At 50.5% G+C, this 12,958-nt stretch overlaps 3 protein-coding genes across 3 annotated transcripts; 1 reads left to right on the top strand and 2 right to left on the bottom strand.

The window, feature by feature from the left end:
- Nucleotides 1-97: 97 nt before the first annotated feature.
- FIBRA_03879 (uncharacterized protein) lies at nt 98-6,574 on the bottom strand (the record flags this gene model as incomplete). The annotated part of the gene is made up of 34 exons (XM_012325704.1): nt 98-784; nt 835-878; nt 931-1,073; nt 1,129-1,148; nt 1,211-1,327; nt 1,370-1,404; nt 1,453-1,504; nt 1,555-1,565; nt 1,619-1,693; nt 1,744-1,808; nt 1,870-1,881; nt 1,933-1,953; nt 2,014-2,139; nt 2,199-2,403; nt 2,454-2,475; nt 2,557-2,576; nt 2,648-2,793; nt 2,851-2,892; nt 2,946-3,010; nt 3,068-3,097; nt 3,151-3,585; nt 3,641-3,663; nt 3,722-3,731; nt 3,794-3,802; nt 3,850-3,946; nt 4,596-5,033; nt 5,084-5,191; nt 5,243-5,455; nt 5,503-5,626; nt 5,680-5,833; nt 5,901-5,994; nt 6,073-6,149; nt 6,207-6,317; nt 6,374-6,574. 34 exons carry the CDS (start codon nt 6,572-6,574, stop codon nt 98-100), a joined length of 4,032 nt encoding a protein of 1,343 aa, XP_012181094.1.
- A 191-nt stretch (nt 6,575-6,765) lies between these two features.
- Nucleotides 6,766-9,637, top strand: FIBRA_03880 (uncharacterized protein; the record flags this gene model as incomplete). The annotated part of the gene is made up of 11 exons (XM_012325705.1): nt 6,766-6,879; nt 6,941-7,065; nt 7,125-7,429; nt 7,483-7,591; nt 7,640-7,802; nt 7,866-8,049; nt 8,104-8,217; nt 8,271-8,726; nt 8,783-9,112; nt 9,169-9,502; nt 9,556-9,637. 11 exons carry the CDS (start codon nt 6,766-6,768, stop codon nt 9,635-9,637), a joined length of 2,316 nt encoding a protein of 771 aa, XP_012181095.1.
- Nucleotides 9,638-10,047: 410 nt separating this feature from the next.
- On the bottom strand, nt 10,048-12,852 carry FIBRA_03881 (uncharacterized protein; the record flags this gene model as incomplete). Its single annotated transcript, XM_012325706.1, has 8 exons — nt 10,048-10,068; nt 10,122-10,202; nt 10,260-10,813; nt 10,864-10,957; nt 11,015-12,309; nt 12,390-12,487; nt 12,534-12,721; nt 12,778-12,852. 8 exons carry the CDS (start codon nt 12,850-12,852, stop codon nt 10,048-10,050), a joined length of 2,406 nt encoding a protein of 801 aa, XP_012181096.1.
- Between the last annotated feature and the right edge of the window lie 106 nt (nt 12,853-12,958).

A 12,958-nucleotide genomic window follows, 5' to 3' on the forward strand; every position in this document is an offset into this window, starting at 1 on the left:
TTGGTCAGGGTATACCTAATGTTATGCTAATTGTTGTCGTTGCTATCCATTTAATAGAAATCTTGACGTAATCAAAAGATAACTTGAATAAAATATGCTACGAGATGGTGTCGAATTGTCTGGATATTTGTAAGAGCAGGTCTTCGATCCTCTTCTGCTTCTCGTCGATAGCGTCCAGTCGCTCTTGCAACCCTACAGGACCGCTCTCTTCTGCTTCCTCCGCGGTTTCTAGAGGCTCGCTGCTGGATTTAGCATCTGGGCTTGAAGATAGCATTTGTGAACCCAGCATGTTTGATTTCCCTCCCGAGCTGTATGTCGGGAACCTCCTCAGGGCCGTCGATTGGTTTTGAGAAGGTCCACTGAAGACGTCGTTGTGCGCAAAGCCGGTGGGCCTGCGCGGCATCGATGTGAGTCGACGGCGCGAAGCAGGGCCGTAGCTGACAAGCCCACTTCCGTTGTCCACAGACTGCTCATCCGTGGCGTCGTCATCTACTACCAGCGGCTGGAACACTTGCGCGAGCGGACTGCTAATGTTCTGGGTGAAATCAAGGCCGCGGGTTACGATCGAATTTAGGCGATTACGCGGAAGCGGGATGGACGGCCCTGATCGACCCTCATTCTTCATTGATGAGTTCGGGGGAGTGGACGGCCCGCTGGTCTGCGATACGCGTCGCCGAGATGCTTGCGAGAATCGCCGTTGTCTGGGCATGTCGACGGGTGGTATTTCGTTACCTTCGCTCGTATCTAGAGCACTTTCATCGTATTCTTGCCCGAGTTCAAAAATCTGGGCGATGTAAGGAAAGAAGAAATAGCTATTGTCACTTGAAGACTCACGACATCGATGTCTGCATCTGGGCCAGATAAGCCCTCAAAGAAAGCTGCGGAGGAGTAAGCAACCGTAATCTCAAGGTCAGGGTCGGTAGCACTTACACATGCGCTTGAGCGTTCGAGGAAGTGTGTCAAGGGCCTTGTCCATGACCGATGAAATGGTTTCGTAGAACGTAAATGCTCCACTCCGTTTTGCTTGTCTCTCATACCATGCAATGAGTAGCAACAAGGGAAAGCTCGTCAGTCTGTAATATGCTGCTAAGACTTTTTCCTTGAACGCATTCGGAGGGATCGACTTACCGAATCATGAATACATTGACCTGAATGCACGAGAACATTATTCGCATCAGCAAACCTTGATTGTAGACATAAAAGGATATACCTTATGGAACCAGCGAGGGCTGAGCAAATAACTGGCCGGTAACATGACACAAAGAGCGATCAGGTTGATGGGAGGTTGATACGAGAACAATGGGTCAGCCTTCACGCTGCACAGGTCCTTTATAACACCATGTCAAATTTGGAACGTCGAATCTCTCACCCTTCTATGGTTAGGACTGTCCGACGAAACATAGCCTAGCAGCAAGATCAGCCACGGTCAAGACAGCATATTCTGGCGATAACTTGCCTCGGCTGTAGCGTCGTCGTTAATGGTAGCAAAGGTGTTTGACAGAATCTATTCTAGAGTTAAGATCGTCTCAGTCGTGAAAGTTCCACTAGGCATACCGAAACAAGAACTGTACACAATATTTAGCAATGTGGGCGCTAACATCACGGCATGTTTACATACCAGTCAATAGTAGGGTATTACTCAAGCAGGCGTACGCAACCATTATGATTGGTCCAAAGACGGGATGGAACTCCACTATAATGAACATTTCAGAAGAATGACCATAAGCAAGGATTTGCACGTACTCGCGTTTTCAAAGCCACTCGCGTCTAGCCCGAACCAGAGGTCAAGCATCCACCAGGCGATTTGTCTGTGAGGCGTTGCCTTAGAGTAAGACTGGGAAGCTTTGTAGATTATCTGAGAACACTCACCCTGCCGAATATCTAGAAATGATCATCATACCATGAGGGGGCTCTAAAGCATGAAGCACTTACCCAGCTTGAGTCCTACTCAACCTGTGTACATTTCGTAATTAATTATCCATACGGTATGAGGGTCATCGGGAGCTCACTTACGTCCAGAGAGCGTATAGGAAACCGCCAAAACAAAAAGCAGCGATGACCATAAGCGCAACGAACTGAACTATCATAGCACGCAGAGCGAGGACCATTACATTGTTCTGCAATGACACAAACGCCAGCCTGGGGGGGGGACAAGGAAACTTAGTAGGACGAAGATTATGTATTCGAACGTCATATACCTCGGAAACATGAGCACCGCGATTACAGCGAGAAAGTCAACCCCCAAGAGCTTTGCCCAATGATCTGGAAGAATCCGTAACCAGATAGAATTCCAGACCATTCGCTCAGCGGCTGTTTTTGACAGGGGTATAGAGAAGGACGAAAACGTACGGTAGTTGTATACTCCAATTAATCTCAGTATTGCGTATGTGCAGTAAAGCGTCACTGGACACATTATGAGTCTCGTGCTGTACGAGGACAAGACGCAAACGAACCGAAGGCTAAATCGAACCCGTTCTGCGAGAACATTCGCGAAAGGGACCCAAGATGTCAGTCGTATCTTTGAAAAAAATAAATAACAAAGAGGCAGTGACTGACCCATGTGCCCTTGAAATACACTGAGAGAGTGAGTTGGTCGTGTCGATAAGCCATTTCCATCGTTCTGCAAAATCAAACAATAAAACCAGACCTTTCATTCCGTGTTCTTGCATCGCTGCGATTTTCTCCAGCGTGAATCCGAGTGCGTATATCATAAATACAGCTTCTGCAGCGTTTATATGATCGCTCTCGTTGAACTCCAGCGCAATAACGAATAGAGTAAACAAGATGAGAAAGCTGCGAAGAGGATAGGAAACGTCGAAAATCAGCAGATATCAATCACGCACGACTTACTTCATGAACTCCAGTACAGACCGAATAGCAGGTACTTTTAGTCTGACTGCGGTGTAAGGAAACATGGACATCCGGCATTAATGAAGAGCACGAACCGATAATGGTCCAGTAGAGGCGCCTTGTGAGGATCGTAGAAGTGGATGGGGGTGCGTTTATACGTCTGAGCAACAGTGTATGGTTTGGTTAGTGAGAGACGGATTACAGTTCATATACGTACGTCAGAGAGAATTGAACGGCTGCTGTCGGCCTGATATACGATCTTACCACTGCTACGAATGAGTTTCAAATTTACCAGCACACAGGTGGTGCTTGCCTCCAAATCCCATCAATGACTTTCTGACATGCAGAACTGCTTGTGAAGCGTTTTGCTTGACCCAGAATGGCCATTTCAATCGCGTTACCAACCCTCTCCTCCAAGTCGTCGTCCATCTCCTCCCTAGCACGTTCAAGAAGCTCTGGAGGGGCTCCAGAGTACACGGGCCAGCTTGTGGTGACAGCTAGTGCGAGTTCTAACATGTTGGTTCCGTGTTCTCGGAGAGTCCGGATAGCGAGAATCTCGCAGAGCATTGCGCGAGTGCGTGAGAGAGCAGCAGTCGTTAAGTGCTCGTCGCGGCGGAAATATACTCGGTTGAGCAAGAAGCAGAACACGACCGAGAGGTTTCCGCGGCGCTGAAGCGCGTTGTATTTCTCCTCAAGAGGACGGACGAGGGTGTAGGTGAGATCCGGGGCAGTCAGCTGCAGAGCAGGACTCAGCCATAGAGAGACGTGCACTGTATGCTTGAACACTCACTGCTTCATAAGTGAGGGGCGTATCTATCATACTCCGTCAGAGAGTCGAAAGGAAGTACTGGGCACAACAATATTCTCGTACCAATATAATGCTTCATGTGATTGCAACAGGTTATAAGCATACAGTGTACTTGGAATGAAGGAGTTCAATTACCGTGATATCCTGACCGCAAGTGAGTTACATGCCATCCTTCATGAAAGAGTACATACATCTCGAATCATGTGAATAATAGGGTACACTTCCGTTGTGTCGATATCCTGGGCCCGTAGTAAGGGCTGCCGTTCCTGCAGTTCCTCCGCCATGATACTATCTAGAGTGAATTGATGAATGCAGACGATTACGCCGGGACATATAAAGAGTCAATAGCCAAGTTGCAAGGCACAAGATGGGTGGCTGCGTTCGGTCGACGCCGTCACGGTGTGGTGCGCGAGTCGCGAGCTCGGAGCTCGGCAACGAACGCACGAGATTCATGCATCACGGTCACTCGTATCGCACGTGCACCGAGCTCGCTTTAATTTTAAGTTCGACACAGAGACTCCGAGTTGAATTCGGTATATCATGTATGTGCTTGCCCGTACTTAGGACTCGGAAGATGTCAATATTTCAACACGGTCATGGTCACGTAGGAAACCTGACTTCGGCAAACCGTTCACGGTAGCAAGCGCGAGAGGAAAGTTCAACCATGATGGGGTCACATTTCTCGAAGCAGTCTTGCATGAGCTGCAACATGCTCTGTACTTCCGTTCCCGTTTCCGCGACTGCAATAGGCGGAGGCGGACGCTTGGGCTGGAATCTTACATACGCAAAGGTGAGTGTTTTCCCTGGCAACTTCCATTTGTTCGCACCGCCCGACAGGTGAGTCCGATTATCGCTTGTCTGTGACTTGATATATTCCATGTCAAGCGAAGCATATTAAAACACTGATAACATCGGCTTCTCAGTGACATGCCCGTACTATGCCGGCGCGTCATCTGGAGTAAACATCTGGAAATTGCGATTATACGTCCCGGATGCGAGATACTTTCCATTATTTGAAAGATCCACAGACATGACTTTCCCACCATCCGTCGGCAGCGTGCGCAGGAGTTGCCAGTCATCTGCACTCCATAGTTTGACCAGTCCGTCGTACCCGGCACTTACCAGGTACAGCCCTGCCCGATACGTCCGCTCCTCAGCCTCTTGCGCTTCCGAAATCTCGGTTTCGGACTGTTCGTCAGTGCCGTTCATGACAATATCTTTGTCAGTGATGAGGTTGTATGGGAGGTCCCGCCCACGGAAGAATCGGACATCAGCGACATTGGATAGATGAGCAGGAATGGTGTACAGCGCCTTGAGCGAACGCATATCCCATATCCGAACTGTGTCATCGCCTGAGCCTGTTGCAATCTGGTACCTGTTCGAATGTAAGCACAATTTGGGGCGACAGATGTTCGGCAGACAAACCCGTTCGGCGAGAACGCGATTGAGAAGATTCCTTGAACATGGCCATCCAAAACCATCGCCGTACGACCAGTCCGAAGATCCCATACTCGCCCAATTGCATCCAGACCCCTACCAGATGAGAAGTAAGGAGTGGCTTGCCGATAATATTGTGGTACATACCCAGAGGCCACCAGGGCTCCATCTTCCTGACATTCTATTGCATATACCTCTTTCGAGTGACCCTCCTGAAGTTGCAATTCCTTCGCAGTTGCAACGTCCCACAATCTCCACGTAGTGTCAAAACTCGCGCTAGCTACATAATCTCCACTGGGGTGGAAAGCTACTCTGCAGATCCGATCTACATGCCCCTTCATGACGGATAACGGTGTCTCGCTGAGATATTTTAGATGCAATGGCAGCAAGTGTAAATTGCAACTTACCTATTCAACGACCATAAATGAACGCACATGTCAGCCGCGCCGCTCACGAGATTGACAGTCTCTTCGCTCTGTGAAAGTGTAGCTTCGGGATGCCATGCCACACCCCCCACTCTATCACTGTGACCTGCAAGACGAAGTTAGCCTGACCACGTCTTAGAAATCTCCGCTATCACACACCGCGAAGCGTTCGTATCGGCGTGCAATTTGGCACGTTCCACATTTTGACGCTACCTGACCAACTACCAGTCGCCAAAATTTGGCTGTTTGGAGAGAATCGAACTTGCGATATAGGTCGCTCATCACCAATCTGAGAGCCTAGCTCGCCAAACCGCTTGAAGGGGTGAGATGCGACAGGTGTGTAAGATTGCAAAATGGTGTATGGCAGAGTTGTTACTCACCTTGACTTCAGCAAAGATCTTCTTTCGGATATCAATGATTCGGCCCAGAGGTATTTTGCTGTCTATTCGCTGCTGAGCGACTCGTTTTTGAGCTCTATAAGAGGACAGACACACGGAGGAGACACAGTAAGCACCTTCCTCATGATCCACCTATCGGTAGGGGAAATCCAACCTGGGAAGCGAGTACTCCGCTAATCGTTTACGAGCCTCCAAGAGCTCTAGTGAGCCCGGAGTGTAGAACTCCTCCTCCTATTACAGGGAGAGAACATTAAGTTCCATGCAGACCTGTCTTTCAGAGAGACATACCTCCTCCTCGCTCTCATCGCTCGACTCATCGTCGACTTGCATAGTATCATCTCCGCGGGCCGCATTGATTTGTGAGAGGACATATATTAAACGGTCTCTGCGATCTGCCGCCTTGTGCGCCGGGTATGTCAGAGCCGCCTCGGCTGTCTGAGATGACCGGCACTCACGCGCTCTCCGAAGAGGGTGATGGGCTCTCCTATCTCCCGCAGCCTAGCCTTTACACGGTTGTCGTCGGTGGGCACTGCGAGGCTGCGAGCTTTCTTCTTCCGCTCCAGCTCGTCGAGGATGACTTTGTTCTCGAGCCTCGCACGCTCTGAGCCCTGGTAGTTTCCATCGTCGATGAGAGTGTCGAAAGTGAGTTCCGACATGACAACCAGCCGTGGCACGAGCGATAGGATGAAGCCTTCCGCGAGTCGACAAAGTCGCAGCCATGGGCGCGATGTTTGTGCGTGTGTGGCAACAGCTTTAGATCTGCGATCCTGGCGCGCAACATGTGAACTCAACTCTCCTCGCCTCCTCTACATACGCCCTCTCCTCCCTCCCGGGCCCTGCCCTCGCCATGTCTGGCGTCGTCTCCCCAACGCCCTTGCGGCACCGAAAACCTCTACCCTCGCGCACTCCTGCATACACCGAAATAAACCAGGAAGATGACCAGGTCGAGTTCTCAAATCCGGTGCGTGACACGTAGTAGCGAGGATGTCTCCATCCTCAATGTCGCGCTTGTATCTCCTTAGCGAAACCGCAGCACGGTGGAGCAAGTACTCGAGAAAGACCGTGCCAGTATGGCCATGGCCGCGTTTCTGACCGTTGCTGCATTCGCTCTGCGCTTCTACAAAATCAACCATCCGGACCAAGTAGTGTGAGTCGCGTCTTTCCGTACCCTGCGACCTCATGACGCGAATTACTGGACCCCTGCAGGTTCGATGAGGTCCATTTTGGCAAGTTTGCGTCGTACTACATCACGCGACAATACTACTTCGATGTTCATCCTCCGCTTGCCAAGATGCTATTCGGTCTGGCCGGCTGGTTCGTTGGATACGATGGACACTTCCTGTTCGAGAACATTGGGGAGAGTTATACCGAAAACCACGTACCATACGTTGGCATGCGCGCGCTCCCTGCATTTCTCTCTAGTCTTACCGTGCCCATTGTTTTTGCTATCATGAAAGAATGCGGCTATTCGACGATCATTGCCGCGTTCTCTGCTTCCATTGTGTTGTTTGGTAAGTCTCTTAGTGTCCCTCTGGATCCTTGTTAAAGTTAGACGCGCTGGTAGATAACGCGCATGTCGCGCAAGGTCGCCTCATCTTGCTGGATGCTATCCTCATATTCTTTATGTCTTTGACGCTGTATTCCTATATTCGCTTCCGAAAATTGCGATACGTGTACGTGCATCTTCTTTCTGCCATTGCCTCCAGCTTACATTACCCTAGAGAATATTCCCCAGAATGGTGGGGTTGGCTGTTAGCGACTGGAACCTTCATGGCTTGTACATGGGCTTCCAAAGTAAATGGTATTCTGACGGTCGTGGCAATCGGTATTCCGGTTTTGGTTGACCTTTGGGATATCCTCGATCATAAGAAGGGTCATAGCATGGTCAGCTCGCCCCTCAGTCCTTCCATTCTCTTTTCAATGCCATTAACAATCCTGAATTGATAGGAATATTTCTGGCAACATTTCTTGGCAAGAGCCATGGGACTCATTGTTCTCCCAATAATTTTCTATCTCATGGTGTTTTATGTACACCTCTCCATTCTGACCAACACTGGTCCTGGTGATACTTTCATGAGTCCTGCCTTCCAGGAGACTCTCAGAGGCAATGAGCTATTGTTGAACAGTCAAGGTTAGTGGGTAAGTCATGTCTGTGCCATTTAATTGAAAAATACCCTTGGTCTAGAGATCCGCTACTACGACACTGTGACGGTTAGGCACAAGGACACGAGGGTTTTCCTACATTCCCACCCGGAGCGATACCCTCTAAAGTATGATGATGGTCGCATCAGTAGTCAAGGTGAGACCTCTACTGACCCAATATTGCTCTGTCATTGATGTCATTATGACTAGGCCAACAGGTTACGGGTTATGGTCATGACGACTCGAACAACCACTGGCAGATCGTTCCGACCAAAGCGCTCCCAGAGACTGGTCGTGGGCGTATAGTGCGTCACGATGACGTTGTACAATTTCTCCATGTGAACACCCAATCGCTACTGCTTACCCATGACGTTGCGTCTCCGTTGATGCCGACTAATCAAGAGTTTACGACATGGCCTAAGGACGATCACTCACGATATAATGATACACTCTTCTACATGCGACTAGTAGATGCGCATGAAGGGGAGGCGTGGAAGAGCAAGTCGGGTCATTTCAAGCTGATTCACGTACCAACGAAGGTCGCTATGTGGACACACCTCAAGACGCTACCAGAGTGGGCGTTCAGCCAACAGGAAATTAACGGTAACAAGAACAGCCACGAGAAGAGTAATATTTGGTTCGTCGATGACATTGTAGGCGAACAGAGTGAGTCCTTGCTTGCAGGACGCGGCGAGATCATTGCTGAAATATCCACTGCTTAGCGGATGAGGATGCAGCGAGCCGCACTAATGTCGCACCGAAAGAGCCCAAAAAGATGAATTTCTTCAAGAAGTTCGCAGAACTGCAGCTCTTGATGTTGCAGCACAATGCTGGCCTAACTGCCTCGCATCCTTATGCTAGCGGGCCCTTCAACTGGCCCTTCCTTATCAGCGGTATTAGCTTCTGGACAGAAAACAACGACCAGAAACAGATATATCTCATCGGCAACGTCATCGGCTGGTGGACATGTATTGTCGGCATTTCAACATATGTTGGGATACTCGGAGCAGACCTCCTTGGACGTCGGCGAGCAATGGAGCCGTTGCCCGAGCGTAAGTCATCTTGATTGAGTTTTGTTTAAGAACCGAGTGACTGATGTAGGTTTCAGCTGTCCGAAACCGACTCTGGAACTCTGCAGGGTTCTTCCTTGTTGTGTGGGCCGTTCACTATTTCCCCTTCTATCTCATGGGCCGCCAGCTGTTCATTCACCACTATCTGCCCTCGCACCTCGCATCGGCGCTTGTTGCGGGTTCACTGTTGAGCTTCGTCCTCTCGGAAACCATCAACTATCCGATCTCGGTTCGAGGTCCTTCGATGTCTCGTGTAAAACAGCGCACTTATGCCGATGTGGGGCTCAAAGGCCCCATCATCGTGGCCTTATTTGCGCTAATGATGCTTGGCATGTTCATCTATATGGCGCCACTGACATATGGAACGCCAGGGTAAGTACTACAGCATGTCTCATGTTCAACTTGCTGACAACGGACCTGTACAGGCTGGATGGTAACTCGGTGAACAGCAAGCGGCTGTTGTCTTCCTGGACCTTGCATTTCGCGGCGAAAGCTAGCGATGCTTAGTTGTGGGATCGCTGGTGAGGATGCGGATATCTGAGTTGTTTTTCATGTATATATTCTGCAGAGGATTCTAATGTAGATAATTATGTCGTCGGCGAACGAACCCTTCGGGGGCTTCGTCTCGTTGATAGAACCCTTTGTAATATAGTGGATTCTTGCTGGTTGCGAGCACTTGGAGGCGCGACTAGTTGGATAGATAGACTTGCGCTGCTGCAGTCGTAGAAGTGGGTGGCGCGAACTAACACCCACCATTGATCAAACCCAGATGTGCCATCAAAGGTACGGAATATCCCTAACAACATACAACGACAGGAATAATAAAATGCGTGCGGTGAATGATACAATGCCAAGTGAATTGATAACATTAGAGTCGAAGGCCAAGCCGCAGAGTCCTGTACGGTCAAAAGCGTCCATTAGATGGAATTGTTCTTGACCTACAATAGAGGGTTAAACTAGAGCAGGTCCAGGTTCGGTCGCATTCACACACCTTTTGCATGAATCCAGATACACGCCCAATATCAATCACTTGGGCTTCGCTCTCCACAGCGATCACTAAATTTTCAAGCATCTGCGTCAAACACTTGTATCAGTCTGGTGATATAAGGCATTCGATCTGACCACCTACATCTTCGATCTTGTCGATGGGTACACCAGTACACAATGCTACAATCTTCTTACACTGAAATTCTTTCTCCGCGCTGGCACCTTGCAGTAGCCGCAACCGAGCATCCATGAGCCTCTCAACTCGCTCGTGCCACATCTTGAGCCTTCGTAGCTTGATCAAACTGGCAACGGAATTTGAACCGGGAATCGCGGGCTCCGTGTCTAGATTGAAAGAGAGGTCGACAGGACCTCCAAGACCCGCCATCGTCGACCCTACTCCTCGCAGCTTGAATGCTGGACCTGTGATCGTACTAGCGTCTGTGCCATCAAGTTCTGTTCGCCCAGTCCAGTCAAAGGCCTCCTCATCGCTGAGAGCTTTCTCCAAATTCCGAGCGCGCTGCTTCACTTGGTCCATCTCCCCACAGCGTGCAGTCCACGATTGGATCTGCTTTCGCTGTTCGGACAGTTCGCGCGTGGCAGCACGTAGATGAGCTTGAGTAACATCCAGTCCGTCTTGCTTCGTCTTGACCTCCGCTGCAAAATCGGTACCCAACGTCTGAACCATCGTCGTAAGATCTACAAAGATGGATGTCAAAAAGAGTAAGATAGCTCGCAATCAAACATACCAGCGATGACATCTTGGCTTTTGAGCACCGGTGCAGAAGGCCCAGATCTGAGCGATGCAAGGATGTCCTCGGCGCGGGGCCCTCCACCCAGCTCCTTCAATGTGCCATCATTAGCTTCCCGGTGCCAAAATCTTCATGAGATGTAACCAACCTCTGTCTCTACCCCGAAATCGCCAGGCCTTAAACCTAGTTTGTTTGGCAGGATGCGGTTGGCGCCAACATCAAGGAAGGTACGGACCAAGCTCCTGTTTCCTACTCGAGCTGCAATATTGAGCGCGGTGTCACCATGCTCATCTTGTAAGTCTACAATTGAGCGGAAGTCGCCGCTTTGATGTTGCGCGATCCAGTAGAAGATTTGGTCGAGGTAGTATCTCGCCGCGACCGCGCGACCTTTCACACCTGCTGACGCTACAACATGATGTAGGACCGATTTTCGCGAAGAGTCAAGGGTACGGATAGACCCATGAAGTGCGCCTACGAGCAAATGAAACGTTTGCTGGTCTGCGTTATGAGTGGCAAGGCACGCCCGAACCAGCGCCGTCTCGCCATTGTAGTTCCCTCGATGTATATCTGCGCCGTTTGTAATTAATGCCTCCACTGTAGCGTGTCGGGCCATGCTTGCAGCAAGATGTAATGCGGTATGGCCCTGGTCGTCCAACACTAGGTCGATGTCCACGTTCAAAGCAGGGTTATCGGGTGCAATGTCGCGTATTTGATCAATTATAGGTAACGGATGGTCGGATTTACAAATAGCATTCACAATTGCGGCCCTTCGCGTGTCACGGAGGGGAGCTGCTGCATCCGTTGTCCGTGGTATATATGGTTTGGAGGCAAATCTCATAGTGAGTGGGTCAACAACTTCAAGGTTGTCAGCCAGACCCCCGTTGGGAAGAGTAGATAGCGAGCTGGGTGGACGCGAAACGCCGTTTGTAACCGTTCGTGGGGAATGGTGTGATGCTGATTCTATGTCGGGATGAAAAATCTGTATGCCATGGTCTACCATTTCGGATTGAAGGGGCGATGGGTCCAATCGCGCTCGTTTGGTTGGGGAGGGATTTCCATTGAAGTCCACTTGCGGAGCAGTTGACGGTGGTCGTGATCCATCCATCATCTGAAGGTCGGGTGATCCCGCAAGCGCGGCTGAAGGCGCTTGCAATGGTGGCGTAGGGGAAGAAGCGGACATGTCCGCCTCAAGCTCTGATCGTGTGCGTTTCAGTGAAGGAGGAGGGGTCGGTGAGACGGCAGCCATGTTAAAAGGAGATTGCGCATATGCGCCTGGAGTATACGGTGCCGATGAGGGCTGGACACTGGCCTGCACTAGATGCATACCTGATGTGGATGGTGTAAACAAGCCCTGTGCACGGCCTTGGTTGAGGAGACGCAGCGCGGACCCGGGCATGATGGGCGGCGGGGCGAGGCCAGCAGGCACAAAATTTCCTGGGATACCTGGATTGAACAAGAAAGAAAAGAGGACATGGTAAGGAGAGTACCTGAGGTAATATTTGGCAAGCCTGCAGGGAGCGTACCGAGAGGATTCGCATTAGGGACAAAATCAAAGAGAGGTGCTAGAAGAGGTGCAACGCCATACTGGATGGCAATGTCACGACCTCGCTCAAGAGGGATCCTTCGTAGCAATGAGCTAAGCTTAATTTTATCAGAGGGCGACGCACCATGTGCCCTGGTATTTACCGTAGCCTCCCTGCACGATTTCATGTTTCCCGGGCAGAATCTCCTTCTCCAGAATCTTCGTGCGGCGCCCTTTGTCAACGCCGGCGACTTTGAGGATTTGAGTTGCATTCACGTAGGAGTCGCTTCGTCTGCGCATGACGGCAATGCCGCGGACCATGCATTCATATACCTAGGCGCGACGTACGCGCTCGGTCGTCGTGTGGACGCGTGAATGTGGCGACGCACCTGTACCGAGGAATAAACAGCATTATATATCTTGACTGGAGGCTGTTGCCCGGGTGGCCGGGAGATGGCCTGCATCGCGTCGTCGTTGTCGTCCGTCGTGGCCGTCGTAGGCGGGGAGGGACAGAGGATATGCGAAGAAGCGCTCTCACGCGCACGTCGCGCCCGGAGACGCGCTTCAAGA

The sequence above is a fragment of the Fibroporia radiculosa genome (assembly GCF_000313525.1).
Source record: "Fibroporia radiculosa TFFH 294 genomic supercontigs, scaffold2356, whole genome shotgun sequence".
NCBI lineage: Eukaryota > Fungi > Basidiomycota > Agaricomycetes > Polyporales > Fibroporiaceae > Fibroporia > Fibroporia radiculosa.